The sequence below is a fragment of the Muntiacus reevesi genome, chromosome 19 (genome assembly GCF_963930625.1).
Source record: "Muntiacus reevesi chromosome 19, mMunRee1.1, whole genome shotgun sequence".
Taxonomy (NCBI): domain Eukaryota; kingdom Metazoa; phylum Chordata; class Mammalia; order Artiodactyla; family Cervidae; genus Muntiacus; species Muntiacus reevesi.
The window spans coordinates 21,826,814-21,842,431 of record NC_089267.1 but is presented as its reverse complement, the minus strand read 5'-3'; the positions used below and the strand labels follow the sequence as shown (position 1 = coordinate 21,842,431).

The following is a 15,618-nucleotide window of genomic DNA, read 5'->3' as shown; positions in this document are numbered from 1 at the left end:
CTAATTTTAAACTCCTAATAATTTGGATTATTAATACATGGAACATCACATCGTCATGTTAAGTTCCTTTTGAAGATTTCGATGCAAACGAGTAGCATAGGATCAGAGGACAAGTGAGATGATGAAGGGCAGCAGGAGTGTGCAAAGGACTCAGACATTTCTCCGGGCAAGAATGCGTGCCTGGAGGGAAGTATTGCCTGAAGGGAATGGGTAGCCATTCCCTTCTCCAGGGGATTTCCCAACCCAGGGATTGAACCTGGGTCTGCTGCATTGCAGGCAGATTCTTTACTGTCTCAGCCATCCAGGAAGCCCAAATTAACATACTCCTAGTTTCTCCTCATTTGTACCTACTTAATAGTTTGAATTATTAACACACCAAACATCACATTGTCATTGTAAGTTCTCTTTTAAGATTTCAATGGAAAGGAGTAGCATATGAGCAATCGGAGGAGAAAATAAGACGATGAAGGACAGCACTCAGATATCACACTTTATAAAGAAAAAAAAAAAAAAAGCTGAGTGCATAAATAGAAGTTGGGAAACCAGGACAAAGAATCAGCTTCAGAGAGGAAGGGGGTATAGTAGGCTGACGATTGTGGTATCCATGGTACATTCAGATGTACGATTCTAACAAGTAGATGGTGATGACTGAAACTTAAAGAGAGGCTGGATGTAAAGATGGGGGGTCATTTGTATGTGGTAACAGGGGAAACTCTCAAGGTAGTTGCGATCACCAAGAGAGCAAGTGGAAACTAAAGAAAACTGAGGCTAGAACCCAGTTCATTATTCTGACCAGAGAGAGAAGAAAGAAACCAGTTTAAAATGGAACTGGTTAAAAAGAAGAGGCTCAGAACTGAGCTGCCCGTCAGAAATCAGAGAAGACACCATTTCAGGATGGGGGGTGGAAGTTGTGAGTGACAAAACCAAATCCTAGTGATAAGAACAGAGGAAGACATTTATTTAGTACTTAGGAAGCTTTCAGAAACCTTTATAGACACAATCACAGTCCCACAAGAAGCTGAGAAGTCAGGGAGAATTAGGAAAGCAGCAACATGTAAGCCACTCTCCGGAGGGTCTAGCATTGACAAGAAGGAGAGAGTGAAAATCTCACTGATGGAGGGCATTGTCAATGCCGTGTGTCCTGGGCGCAGAAAGAGGAATGGATTTGCACAGACTCTGTGTCAGGAATGAAGCAGAACATCTTATTATAAAAGTGATACAGCCATTGCAAAACAGGCACAGGGAAACTTTTTGGGGTGATGGAAATGTTCTGAAACTGGGTGTAGTAACAGTTGCCTATCACTCTGAATTTACAGAGGTAATTGGATTGTATGCTTGAAATGGTTGAATTTTGTGGTCAGTGAATTGTAACTCAAGAATATCTGTTTTAAAAAAAAGAAAAAAAAAAGAATATCTGTTAAAATATAGTAATACCTTCTCATAGGCACTCTGGAAAGTGGAAAATACCTGATATTCTACTTTTCTAACACAAGTATTGTCATCATTTTGGTGTGTTTGCTTTCTTCATTTTTTCATTTGGTGTGGGTTGCTTTCTTTTCTAACATCAACATAACAAGGTATAAGCATGTATTCACATACTTTTGATCCCTATTTTTTATAAGCATTTATCCATAATATAGCACAATCTTTATAACTTTAATTTTTCAGAAATGCATAATTTTACATTGGGAAGAGATAGTTAATCATTCTAATAGTCTTCAAAATCACACTTATTCAAATAAGTTTGTCATACAAATAGCTCTTTAAGGATCACGTTCTTAAAAAACTGGAGTGAATTAAAGAGCACATGTGAAATGATTAATTTTGACAGTGGAATCCTTTTTTCTCAACACAGGGGAAGAGAGAATATCAAGACATGGAGGAGATAGTTTGAGATGATGATAGAAATTGAGATAGTTTTCTCTGATTAGTTGGAATTTTCTCAGCAAAGTGAGGAGAATCAAACTGGTACTGGATGGGAAGGGAAGGTTTGAAATTGACTTGTGGGAAATTGACTTGAGAGGAAGTTTTTTGTGTGTTTTTGAATTTTAAAGAATAAAAGCATCATGTGTAACCACGTGGGCCCAAGTAAGGTTAGGAAAGGTGTGACATGTCAGGTGACAGCTATGAAAGGAGAAGGACGGCCCTGAGGGTTCCTGGTCAGGGGCTAGAGTGGGGACTGTGACAGGAACGTGGGGACGAGGTTCTGGGGTACCAGTGAGCTAGGGAGCACGGAGACTGCCCCGGAGCCCACAGACTAGGGTGAGAGTCGCCCTAGCCGTGGGATGGAAAAAGAGATTCTGCAGGAGGCTGTGGTCAGAATCGAGATTGCTGGAAGTGCAGGATATCTGAGCTCAAACTCAGTGGGGTGTTTAAGGCATTGAGTTCAAGTTAGCTATCAGTCAGGTCATTTCTAGGCTTTTAAGACAGACTCACCTGAGAAATTCTGGTAGGATCACCCGTGAGTAAATCCCTGGCAGCCACAGCTTCCTTTGTTGCTGGCATCATAGTCTCCTCTTGTTACATGATTGCATTTTCACTTGATATCTTGTGATGGTGTATTCTTACTATAATACACTGAAGTTTTTGGAAACAGGCAAGATGTGGATTATTATAATCTTTTGAAACAGATACAAAATTTCTTTTTTTATGGAGGTATAGTTGATTTACGCTGTTGTATTAATTTCTGCCGTACAGTAAAGCAATGCAGTTATATATATATATATATATATATATATATATATATATATATATATATATACACACACACTTTCTTTTTTATATTCTTTTCTATTATGGTTATCATATTCAATATAATTCCCTGTGCTCTACGGTAGGACCTTGCTGTTTTTCTGTCCTGTGTATACTGATAATAGCTGACATCTGCTAAACTCAATCCCCTACTTCAGTCCTCCCCCTTGGCGACCACAAATCTGTTCTCTGTGTCCATGAGTCTGTTTCTCTTTCATAGATAGGTTCATTTGTGTCATGTTTTAGATTCTACATATAATTGGTATCATATGGTATTTGTCTTTTTCTGACTTATTTCACATAGTATGACAATCTCTAGTTGCATCCATGTTGCAGCAAATGGCATTATTTCATCCTTTTTATTATAGCTGGGTAGTATTCCATTGTATATATTTACCATGTCTTTATCCATTCATCTGTTAATGAAATCAGATGAAAAATTTCTGATATGTTCATCATCACCTATATTCATTAAAATAATTAATATTCTTTTTTTATTTCTAGATTGTGAAAGATGCATACCAAGAAAAGACAGCCACAGTTTATCCTGAACCCCCAAACAAGGAAGCATTTGTCCGCTCTCAGATGTATAGCACTGACTATGACCAGATTCTACCTGATTGTTATGCTTGGCCTAAAGAGGCCCAGAAAATACAGACCAAACTTGACTAGTAGCATAATAGCTGACATTTCTAACTCCATTAATGAGGTCTTGAAGCTTTCATAATTTTCAAAGGTTGAAATCTTTTATAACGATTCATAATATGCTAGATTAAGATAATTTTACTTTAACAATCTAAAAATTTACAGATGAATATTAATATACTTTAGTGTGATTATCTCATTGAACAATTTGCTTCATTTACTTTCTTGTTATTTATGGTTTCCATCTTAATTATTTTGCCCAAGTTCTCTTTAAAAGCTATTGTAACTACCACTGAGAAACCCATCATTTTCGTATAGGGAACTAAGGGGAAGTCCAAAATTAGTAGTAAATTGATATGATCAGTATTCAAATCCATAATTCTTTTGTTGCTCACTTTATTAAAAACCAACTTAAAAGATTAAAATCAATTTAGGCATGGACGAACTTTCGCTAAAAACAGAAACAACACTTACTTTGTTGCCTAGAGAAAAATAACTCCTCAGGTATTTTTATTCCAATCCTGGATTACATGTGCTCTTTTGATGCAACTGAATTCTAATGTTTCTAAGAAAGATCACTGCTGTTTACAATGCCTTGTGCAGCCTTAGATTTTAATATCCTTTCGAGATTATTCCATCTCCTTATCGCCTTGGTCCTCCGTCAGAAATCCCTTCGTAAAAGCACCTCTCTTGCTCCCTGACCGAATGCCCTGTCCTTCAGCCCTGCACATTGCCGCTGGGCCCTCGCAGACCATGGCCCCGGCCTGAGGTTGGTGCCTTCAGCCTAGCACAGCCTGAGAAGTGGGCAGAGCAGAGAGTGGGGAGCATCTTGAGAAAGGGCTGCCTGTGGGGTCGTCTTCAGACACACATCTCCAGAGTCAAGGCAAGCGGGGTTCCCAACTGAGTGACCTGCCAAGTGTCCCCTTGAGTAGCTCAGGTAATTAGGAGCTTGTTGTGTTACAGCAAACTCACTTTCCTCTGAGTTTGAAGGAAATTTTGTCACCTCTTCCCCAATATCAGGAACCCTCTTTACATCAGATATTAAAATATTCTAATGACTATCAGTAGTTACAGTCCAGAAATGAATGTTAATTTCAGGTTTTACTTTAGAAATTAATAAACCAATGGAGACAAGTTAAAATTCTTAAGCTCAGGTACAATAACATTTACTATTTATTTACAGAATTATATGGAGACTTTTTGTTTTTGAAGTAAGGCCTTCAAGGAGTATAAGAACATGTTCAGGATAAACTGTAGTAATAAATGATTTCATTGAAAGTTACACAAGTTGTTATAGTAGAAGGGGTAGGGGTATTTCTGAAGGTAACGGTCAGTCAAGAATTTCCTCAGAATAGTTATTATGAAAAGATCTGGAATGCCTTTTCTAGTTTTCATTGCTTCTTGTCTAGTTTTCATGTTGTCTTGTAGCTCTGACTAAATGTATTTACCTATGCAAATGACTTATTAAAGCATTAGAAAAAGCAAATGAATAAAATGAGAAAGTAATTGTCTTTTTCTCAAAATATTGTTACCCTTAAAAATGACAGTGCTGAAAAAAAAATTAAAAAAAAAAATGACAGTGCTGGGTCTTGGCAGTCATATGATAGAGAATTTTGAGTTTTAAAAATATTCTCAGCTAATGTCACTTTGAACTTCATTCATTTAATACATGTGTAATCATTTAATACATGTTTGCTGTATACTGTTATGAGTAAGCTACTTCCTTATCCTCAGAGAAAGGTAATGAAACAAACATTGGGTGATTACTTGCCAGGTACCGTGTAGTCTGTATACCTTATCTTATTTAATGAAGTCCTCACCATTCCCATATGACGTAGATACTTGAATGTGCCATGTCCACAGAGCTCATAAGTGAAGGAGGGGAATGCTGAATCCATGTTTACCTTTCTCCATTGTCTGTTTTGTGTTTGCCAGAGTACAGTCAGAACAGTACTGTCTAATAGAAAAAAAGTGGAACACATGAGTAATTTCTGTGGTCCTATAAAAAGAAGTGAAGTGAAGTGAAGTGAAGATGCTCAGTTGTGTCCGACTCTTTGTGACCCCATGGACTGTAGCCTACCAGGCTTCTCCATTCATGGGATTTTCCAGGCAAGAGTACCGGAGTGGGTTGCTGTTTCCTTCTCCAATAAAAAGAAGAAACAGGTGGAATTCATGTTCATATATTTTATTGAAACCACCACGTCCAGAATATTATAAAAAGAATTGAGATATTGTTACACATTTTTAGTTTTCTTTTTTATTTCTATTATTTATGTATTGTGCCGAGCTGATTGCAGGACTCAGAATCTTTGATCTCCATCTAGGGACGCAAGATCTTTCGTTGTGGGTGAGGTGTTTTTAGTTGCAGCATGTGGGATCTAGCTCCCTGGTCAGGGATGGAACCTGGACCGTCTGCATTGGAAGCACAGTCTTAGCCACTGGACCACTAGGGAAGTCCCCATATTTTTGCATTATTTTGTTCACACTAAGCCTCTAACATCCAGGTATATACATCAGAGTTATGAGAAACATATAGAACAGTGTAATAGAACAGCTCACAGACAGACCCCCTGAATAGTTACAAAAGTAGCACAAAAATCAATACATGAAGAATGGTGTTCAGTAACGGGATTGGGACAGCAGACCTACCACATGGAGAAAATGGAAACTGGAACCCTGCCTCCCACTAAATAAAAAGGAAGACTTCAGATGGATGAAAGACCTAAATACAAATGGTAAAAAATGTAAGTTAATAAAAATTGATGTAGCAATGTATCTTTGGTACCCTTCCCCTGCTCCCACCCACCTCCTGCCAGCCAGACACAAACATGAAGTGAAAAATGGATGGATTGCATTATCTAAGGATAGGAAGGTTTTGATGGATAAGTGGGTGATGCCATTTAACAGTATAAAGTGAAGAAATCTAGGACTGTGGAATAGGTTGGTTGCTTTTACAGAGATGGACTCATAAACAGATAATTTAGGCTCAGGGGCTTAAATTCTCAGTTCTAGTCACTGTTTAAATGCTAGGAAAAAATGCCTCTTTTTTTAATTTATTTTTTATTGAAGGATAATTGCTTTACAGAATTTTGCTGTTTTCTGTCAAACCTCAACATAAATCAGCCATAGGTATGCATACATCCCCTCCCTTTTGAACCTCCGTCCCATCTCCTTCCCCGTCCCACCCCTCTGGGTTGATCCAGAGCTCCTATTACTCGCTATAAGACTGAAATAACAGAAGCCCAAAATCATAGGTCATCCTGCTGGTTGCCAGATTTTAACAGGAGTTGCATTCACAGCTTCACCAGGACTCTTATGTGAAACTAGAGTATTGACCAGGACCCAGGAGGACGTTGATTTGGACTGGGGATCTCTGGGTAGAGGGGTTTGGAGGACTTGTAATACCCTAAACCAGGGTTGAGTTCTGAACATCTTGTGTCCCAGGAGACCCCTCACAGTTGGCAAGTCCTTCCTTGCTCATCAACATGGGAGCTCTTCCTGCCTACAGAGGTTGTAAATGCCTTGTGTGAAGAGCCTGTAACAACCTCACTCCATCTCCTCTTCCTCCTCCCAGATGATGTCTCGTGATCTCCTTAGGCATCATTTAGGGACCAGCATGGAGAGGAGCTGTGGTGGATACAGTTAAAAAGGCAAACCCAGGAGGAGAGGACTCACACCAAAAAAAGTCTAGACTTTGCTCATTTATATTGGCAAAATCTCAGGGAAATGTATGGAATTCTGAAAATGTTCTGAGGATGGAACAGTGTAATTTGGGATTGGGCAGACTTTATGGAGGGCTTCCCAGGTGGCTCAGTGGTAGAGAACCAGCCTTCCAGTGCAGGAGCTGCAGGAGATGTGGGTTCGATCGCTAGGTCAGGAAGATTCCAGGGAGGAGGAAATGGCAACCCCCAGTATTCTTGCCTAGAGAATCCCATGGACAGAGGAACCTGGCTGGCTACAGTCCATAGGGTCACAAAGAGTCGGACACAGCTGAGTGACTGAGCACACACGCACAGACTTGATAAATGGGGGGTGCACCTACTGTGGATCCTGCATTTAATATGCTGCCTTGAGCAGCTGAAAATGACTCTGCTTGTTGGTTTAGTTAGTTGACGGAAAGGTAGACTTGACAATGATGCACATTAAATGAAATTGAGATCACGAACATTCCTTGAAATTATATAAAGGGATTCAAAGATTTACAAAGATGGGATTATAGGAGTAGATTTGCAGTGGGCCATCTGACCATTTCAATCCTAATGATCCCCTAAGTCTCCCAAGAAGACCTATTGGTGACCCTCCTTTCACTAAAGTCTTGAGATATAGACTGATGAAGGGATTAGTAGCATCAATGAAAAGCATTTTTAAAAATCGAGGCATAATTAATATATAACAGTTTCAGGTTTACAAGGTAATGTGATATTTGTATATATTGCAAGATGGTCACCACAATAAATCACCATAGCTAGTTACAAACTTTTTTTTCTTGTGATAACAACTTTTAAAATTCTATTAGCATCTTTCAAATATACAACACAATATTATTAACTATAGTCACTGTGTGCTGTGCTAAGTTGCTTCAGTCATGTCCAACTCTTTGCTACCTCGTGGACTGTAGCCCACCAGGCTCCTAGGTCCATGGAGTTTTCCAGACAAGAATAATGGAGTGGGTTGCCATACCCTCCTCCAGGGGGTCTTCCTGACTCAGGAATCAAACCCACATCTCTTAAATCTTCTGCGTTGGCAGGTGGGTTCTTTACCAACAATGCTATTAAATTTCCATGACTTATTTTATAACTGAAAATTCATACTTTTTGACCCCTGTTACCCATTTTACCCACTCCTCCATCCGCTGTCTCTGACAATGACCAACCTGTTCTTTGTATTTGTGAGCTTGGTTTTTTTTTTTTTTTTTTTTGGATTCCATATATAAGTGAGATCACAGGATATTTATTTTTCTCTAAATGACTTAAATCACTTAGTATAATGCCCCTGAGGTCCATCCTGTTGTTGCAAATGATGAGATTTTGTTCTTTTTTATGGGGTGTGTGTGTTTTCTTTATCCATTGGATACTTACATGTCTTGGTTGTAGTGCATATTACTGCAATAGGGCAGCAAACTAGTTTTTATTTTCCTCAAACAAATACTGAGAAATGGGATTGCTGGATCTTTCGGTGGCTCTATTTTAATGACTTTAGGAACCCGTGTACTTTTTCCATAGTGATTGTACCAGTTTACATTCCCCCTAGCAGTGCACAAAGGTTCCCTTTCCTGCACATTCTCACCAACATTTTTCAGTTCTTGTCTTTTTGATTAGAGCTCTTCTAACATGTGCTATCTCATTGTGGTTTTGGTTTGCGTTTCCCTGATGCTTAGTGATGCTGAGTGTCTTTTCATGAACGTGTTAGCCATCTGTATATCTTCTTTGGAAAACTGTGTTTTCAAATCCTCTGCCCATTTTGAAATCAGATATTTTATTTTATTTTTTGCTAATGAGTTGAGCTCTTTATGTATTTTGAATATTAGCCCCTTATCAGATATATAACTGGCGAATATTTACTCTCATTCATTAGGTTGCCTTTACATTTTGTTGATGGCTTTTTTTTTGCTGTGCAAGAACCTTTTAGTTTGATATAGTCCCACTTTGTTATTTTTACTTTTGTTGACTATGCTTTTGGTGTCAAACACAAATATCATTGCCAGAATTGATGTTAAAAAGAGCTTATCACCTGTTTTCTTCTAGTTTATGGGCTCCAGGTCTTTCATTCAAGTCTTCAATTCATTTTGAGTTAATTTTTGTGTATGGCATAGGATAGTGGTCTAGTATTTTTTCTTTTGCATGTGGCTGTCCAGTTTTCCTAATAGCATCTGTTGGGAAGACTGTCCTTTTGCCATGTGTATATGCTTAGCTTCTTTGTCATAAATGATCACGTATGTGTGGATTTCTGGGCTCTCTTATTCTGCTCCATTGATCTATATGTCTGTTTTTATGCCAATACCACACTGTTTTTTATCTATTTAGTTATTTGTCTGCATCAGATCTCAGTTGCAGCACACAGGACCTTCATTGCATCATGCAGGATATTTTGTTGCAGCACATGGACTCTCCACTTGTGGCTTGCAAGCTTCAGCAGTTGTGGTATGTGGGTTCTCTAGGTGTGGTACTCGGGCTCCAGAGCACACGGGCTTCAGTAGTTGTGGCAGGTTGGCTGTCTGATTGTGGCACACGGGCTCCATAGGTGTGGTGCAGAGGCTTAGTTGCTCTGAGGTATGTGGTATCTTTGTTTCCTGATCAAGGATCAAACCTGCATCCCCTGCATTGCAGTGTGGATTCTTAGCTACTGGACCACCAGGGAATTCCCCATACTGTTTTGATTACTGTAGCTTTGTAGTGTACTTTGAAATCAGAGAGTGTGATGTCTCCAGTTTTGTTCTCTCAAGAGTGCCTTGGTTATTCAGAATCTTTATCATACTCTACAAATTTGAGGATTGTTTGCTCTGTATCTCTGAAAAATGTCATTGTAATTTTGATAGGAATTGAATCTGTAGATTGCTTTGAGTAGTATGGACATTTTAATAATATTAATTTTCTAATACATGAGCATATAATACACTTTACACCTATTTGTGTCATCTTCAGTTTCTTTCTGGGGAAGGCATGGCAACCCACTCCAGTACTCTTGCCTGGAAAATCCCATGGACAGAGGAGCCTGGTAAGCTGTAGTCCATGGGGTCGTGAAGAGTTGGACATGACTGAATGACTTCACTTGCACTTTTCACTTTCATGCATTGGAGAAGGAGATGGCAACCCACTCCAGTGTCTTGCCTGAAGAATCCCAGTGATGGCAGAGCCTGGTGGGCTGCCATCTATGGGGTCACACAGAGTCAGACATGAATGAAGCAACTTAGCAGCAGCAGCAGCAGTTTCTTTCATCAGTGTCTTATAGTTTTCAGTGTACAGGTCTTTTACCTCATTGGTTAAATTTATTCCGAGGTATTTTATTCTTTTTGATACAATTATATGTGAGATTGTTTTCTTGATTCTTCTGATAATTCATTATTGGTTTATAGAAATACAATAGAATTTGTGTGCTGATTTTGTACCCTGAAACTTTACTGTATTTCTTTATTCTAAAAATTTTTTGTAGAGTCTCTAGGATTTTCTGTACTTAATATCTTGTCATCTGCATATAGAGACAGTTTTACTTTTTACTTTCCAATTTGGATCTCTTCTATTTCTCTTTCTCGCCTAATTGCTCTAGCTAGGACTTCCAATACTTTGTTGAACAAAAATGACAAGAGTGGGCATCCTTGTCTTATTACTGATCTTAGAAGAAAAGCTTTCAGGTTTTCCTCGTTGAGTATAAATAATGTTAGCTGTGGGCTTGTCATGTATGCCTTTATTATGTTGAGATACATTTCCTTGATACCTACTTTGTTGAGAGTTTTTAATAGATATTGAATTTTGTCAAATGCTTTTTCTGCATCTATTTGAAATGATCATTTGATTTTATATCCTTCATTTGGTAATGTGGCTGAATCACATTGATTAACATTCTAATGTTGAACCACCCTTGCATCCCTGGAATAAATCCTGCTTGATCATTGTATATGATCCTTTTGATGCTTTGTTGAATTTAATTTGCTAATATTTTATTGAGGACATGAAAAGCATTTTAATGACTCTTCTCTATAAGCTGGGAAGTGCTATAGTTAACATGAGCCCTTTATTTAAATAGAGCCATCAGAATCTTGGGGCTACTAGAGGCTTAAAAAGCAGCACTTTGCAGCAAATAACAACTGGAGACAAGGTGTACTAACCAGGATGGTGTAATAAGAATAGTTTGGCCTACAGAAATCTTTGGTGGTCACCAGTAAATCACAGGCTCCCAGAACCAGAAATGATGCTGAAAAAATTGAACAACTAAGACAACACAGGTCTTGATCTAGAAAAAGGGTGCTGGTGTATACAACCGATATAGCTACAGTAATGCATATCAACTGAACATCAAGTTGCATGCTAAGTTGCTTCAGTCGTGTCTGACTCTTTGGCAGCCCTATCGACTTAGCCCTCCAGGCTCCTCTGTCCATGGGATTTTCCAGGCAAGAATATTGGAGTGGGCCGCCATGCCCTCCTCTAGGGAATCCATCCAACCCAAGTACTGAACCCACATCTCCTGCATTGGCAGGCAGGTTCTTTACCACTAGTGTCACCTCTGAAGCCCAGTTGAATATTAAATTGGCTTAGGCCAAAAGATGGGGACAGCCCATGTAAGTGATACAGCAGAAAAGCCAGATCAGGGCCACCAATACAGTGTCAAGGCCCTCCCCGAACTTACATGCACAGATATGAATGAAAGACCTCTAAGGTGAAGAACTCTCTAATCTCACAAGTATGTTTCCAAATCTACCTTTGAGGCTCCATTTCCTAGGATAACGATGCATTGCAGAAAGACAGATGTGCTTAGTTGCTTCAATCGTGTCCGATTCTTTGCGACCCCATGGACCGTAGCCCACCGGGCTCCTCTGTCTATGGGATTTTTGAAGAATACTGGAGTGGGTTGCCATGTCCTTCTCCAGGAGATCTTCCCAACCCAGGGATCGAACCTGTGTCTCCTCCATCTCCTACACCGCAGGTGGATTCTTTAGCACTGAGCCACCAGGGAACTCCTAACCACTAGGCATTTTGGAAATCATCTGGCAACAGCTCTGAATCCATGGTGGTCTATGGCACAAATCATAGAACCCATTGTCTAGTTATCTTCATGGTGAAGAGTTAGAATTGATTTCTTCATCATCTATGGCAACAGCCCCACATTGGATCCACGATGCATAGAATAAGAGTTATTCCGGCTGGAATACCAAATGATTTGCCAAGATAAATCCTACTCTCAAAAGCTTTAAAAGAAGCACAGGTGTGATTCTTATCACACCCGGACTTAAATGATCTTTGTCATGTGCAGGAGACAGATAGGGCTTTAGGCATGACAGTATTATGCTTATTAATCAGATTGTAATTCTAACTATAGCTGTTGTCAAGCAGGTTCTCTTTCTTGGAGCAACTCAGTAGGTAGGTATTAATTTGGCCAGTGCATTTTTTTGATTTGTCTTTATTCCAGTAAGGAGAAGACACTTGTAGCTGCAGTTTATTGATAATCAACATTAAAGATTGTCTTCTCTTAATGTTCCATTAACTTTCTGTGTGCCATTATAGAATTCTTGATACTAGACCTTGATCATCTCAGTATCATACAAGGCATCATGCTGGACTAACACATTGATGATATATGCTCATAAGACCTGGAGCACAGGTGTAATTAGCTTCTCTGGATACCCACTATGATATATATCTGGCTGGACAGTACAAGGTAAATCCCATGAAAGCACAGGAGCCTGCCACCTCAGCCAACTTTGTGGTGGTCCAGTTTCCTGGTGTATGTTGGAATGTTCCGGCCATAGTGAAGAACAAATTGTGTGCTCTATTTCACCTACAACGAAGAAGGACCCTCAGTGTTTGGTGGCTTTCTTTGAATTTTATGTGCAGTGCTCCAGCCCAATTATGGGTTAATCCAAATGCTTCTAGATTTAACTGGGCTCAGGGGAAAAAAGAAAGGAAAAAAAAAAAAGGCCTCTCCAGCCGAATCAGGTTGCAGTGAAAAGTGGTTCTACCATGTGGACCCTATGAGGGAGAGCCAATGGGCTGAGAATTTTGAGCAAATTAGGATTTTATATAAAATCGGGATTTTTGAGCAAACCACACTCCATTCAGAAAATACCTGTTCTTTCAACTTATTACTAGGCCACTTGAAGTAAAAGAAAAGTGTCCTGCTCAAGAGGGTTATATGAAGACCTCAGATAGGCTTCTGCAAAGCCTTCTCAAGTTCTCAGAGGGATAGCTTGTAAGCAGTCATACAGAAACTCAAGTTCACAGGCAACAAATTTCTGCTTTATATAGCAATGTTTTTGAAGTCCTTGTGTTATGGTGTGTCAGCTCATCAGACCCACTCTTCAATCCATTATAATGGATTATCCTCTGTCCTTAGTCTAACAAAATACACCAGCAAGGAATGAAAAGCAGAGAATATACTTGAAGAAAAACTGATTTAATTCAGTAAGCTTTAAAAAGACACAAGCGTGTATAATGAGCATTCTTTTCAAATGAACATTTTAAACATATATGTATACAGTATCAGGACTCTTGAATGACAAGCAACAGAGGCTGATTCTTCCTCTCAAGATAAAAAACGGGCGGGAGGGGTGCAGATGTTAGGTGTTAATAGCTCACAGGAGGTTTTGGTCAACTGTGCATTCCATAGGCCAGGAAGGAGGGTGGCATTGGGGATCCTAGCAGCAAGAGTTCAAAACCATCTCTCCAGGAGACTGCCAGCTGGATTCTAGCCACTTCTCCCAGAGAAGGGGAGTTTCCCCAGTCTGTCTGTCTGTCTGTCTGTCTGTGTGTGTGTGTGTGTGTGTGTGTCTTTGTGTGTGTGTGTAAACAGGTACTTGCTCCTATGAGGCTGGGCATACAAACCAGCAGTGTATCTACTCTAGAATACCTACAAAGCTGAGCTTTGAATTATCATTACATGAAACATATATATTCCTATAAAATTTACATTTTTACTATCAGCGCTTCTGCGATGGTTGGATGGCATCACCAAAGTGATGGACAGGAACTGGGCAAACTCTGGAGGATGGTAAGGGACAGGGAATCTCGGCATGCTGCAGTCCATGGGATTGTGAAGAGCTGGACGTGACTCAGTGACTGAACAATATTAGTGCTTCTGACAGGGGAAAAAAAAAATTAGCACATGCTTCTATTGGACTTGTCAAAGTAGGTCCTGAAAAACTATCAACAGAAGTAGCTCCAGAAGCAGTAAAGCATTCAAAAACCAGAATTTATTACCTTCATTTGAGTCATGTAAGATTTTTGTTCCATATTCTTTAAACTTACCTTTCTGTGACTACTTTGGCTTATTTAATCATAGAAAACACTCTCTGAATGGCTTGGGCACATACTAGATGAATGGCACCTATTACTGTCTCAGTTCAAAGGGGGAAAAGTTGACAAAGTTAATATCTGTTTAGGGCCTGAACCCTTGTGAATGCTAATTATACTTCTTGATGGCTCTGGGAGATGATATAGGCAGTTGACTCCTATGCCGTGTTTTCAGTCCTAGTAAAGACTGAGAAACGAGTCTTTGGCAATGTCAGTCCTACTTCTTCCCTTCGAACACAGGGAAAATGAGACCCCAACCTGAGTCCCAGCCATGTGCAAAGCCAGGATTAAAACACGAATGGGCAAACTGGATGAGCAGGCAAGGCAGGCCCACGATAAGGGTCTTGGTGTGAGGGTCCGAGTTGCGCCCTGAAAGGAAACTCACTCTGATGAGCTGAGTAGAGCTCAGGCAGGACAGAGTGGACCCCGTTCCCAGGCCTCACGGTCAGGACACTCAACTTAGCGCAGGGTCTGCTATCTGTCACGTCCTGGCCCTGCCCGAGGACATGTGTCTGGGTCCTAGACACAGAGGAAAACCAGACACTGGAATGGACTGTTTCATCAAAGATTCTCTAAGCGCCACCAGCACATGCAGCAATTTTGGCATCTAACAGCATCCCGAGACGGGGAGTGAGGCATTCCGTCCATATCGCTGAATCTCAGCCCCCAACTCTGGGGACTGAGGGGTATCAGTGGACTGCCGGTCACCCAGCAGGAGAATGGAATGCTCCCCGGGAAAGGGCAGTAGTGAAGAGAGACCAAGACCAAGAAACCAGAGAGAGCCGAGTAGAGATAGCTCGAGAATGTCCTTCACCGGAGGTGAGACTCCCAGAAATCCCTGGCGAGGGGTAGATGCCTTGTAATAAGGTTTGGTAAGAGCTGCTTAAACAGGGGCTATTATCGTTAAAATAAACTCTCATTTTGACAAAGGCTGGTGAAGACTGTGGAGCCTGAAATTTTCAGGAGAGATGGTGGTGACATCACTTTTGTCCTCTAGGAAGGTGACAGTGAAGGGCCATCCACACTGGTCCTTCCCAATGCCCTTGCCCCACAGAACGATGCAAACTGGCACGGGAAGAAGACCCAAGGGCACGATCTATGGGACACTGTGTGCACAAGAAACCATGTTTGGTTCTGAGGAGAAGAACCCAACTAAGAATATTGGTGCATGATCCTCAGTATTACTAATCAATCGATGTACACAACACAGGGCAGTGTCACC

General features: G+C 40.2%; 1 protein-coding gene across 2 annotated transcripts in view; it reads left to right on the top strand.

Annotated features, from left to right (window-relative positions):
• The window catches only part of ME1 (malic enzyme 1), a 205,091-nt gene extending 200,189 nt beyond the window's left edge, over positions 1–4,902 (top strand). For both annotated transcript variants that reach the window (XM_065911535.1, XM_065911534.1), the window contains one exon: positions 3,256–4,902. In XM_065911535.1, the coding sequence (XP_065767607.1) occupies positions 3,256–3,423 (168 nt within the window). In that variant the 3' untranslated portion in view covers positions 3,424–4,902. The remainder of the gene's footprint in view (positions 1–3,255) is intronic.
• The last annotated feature ends 10,716 nt before the right edge of the window (positions 4,903–15,618 follow it).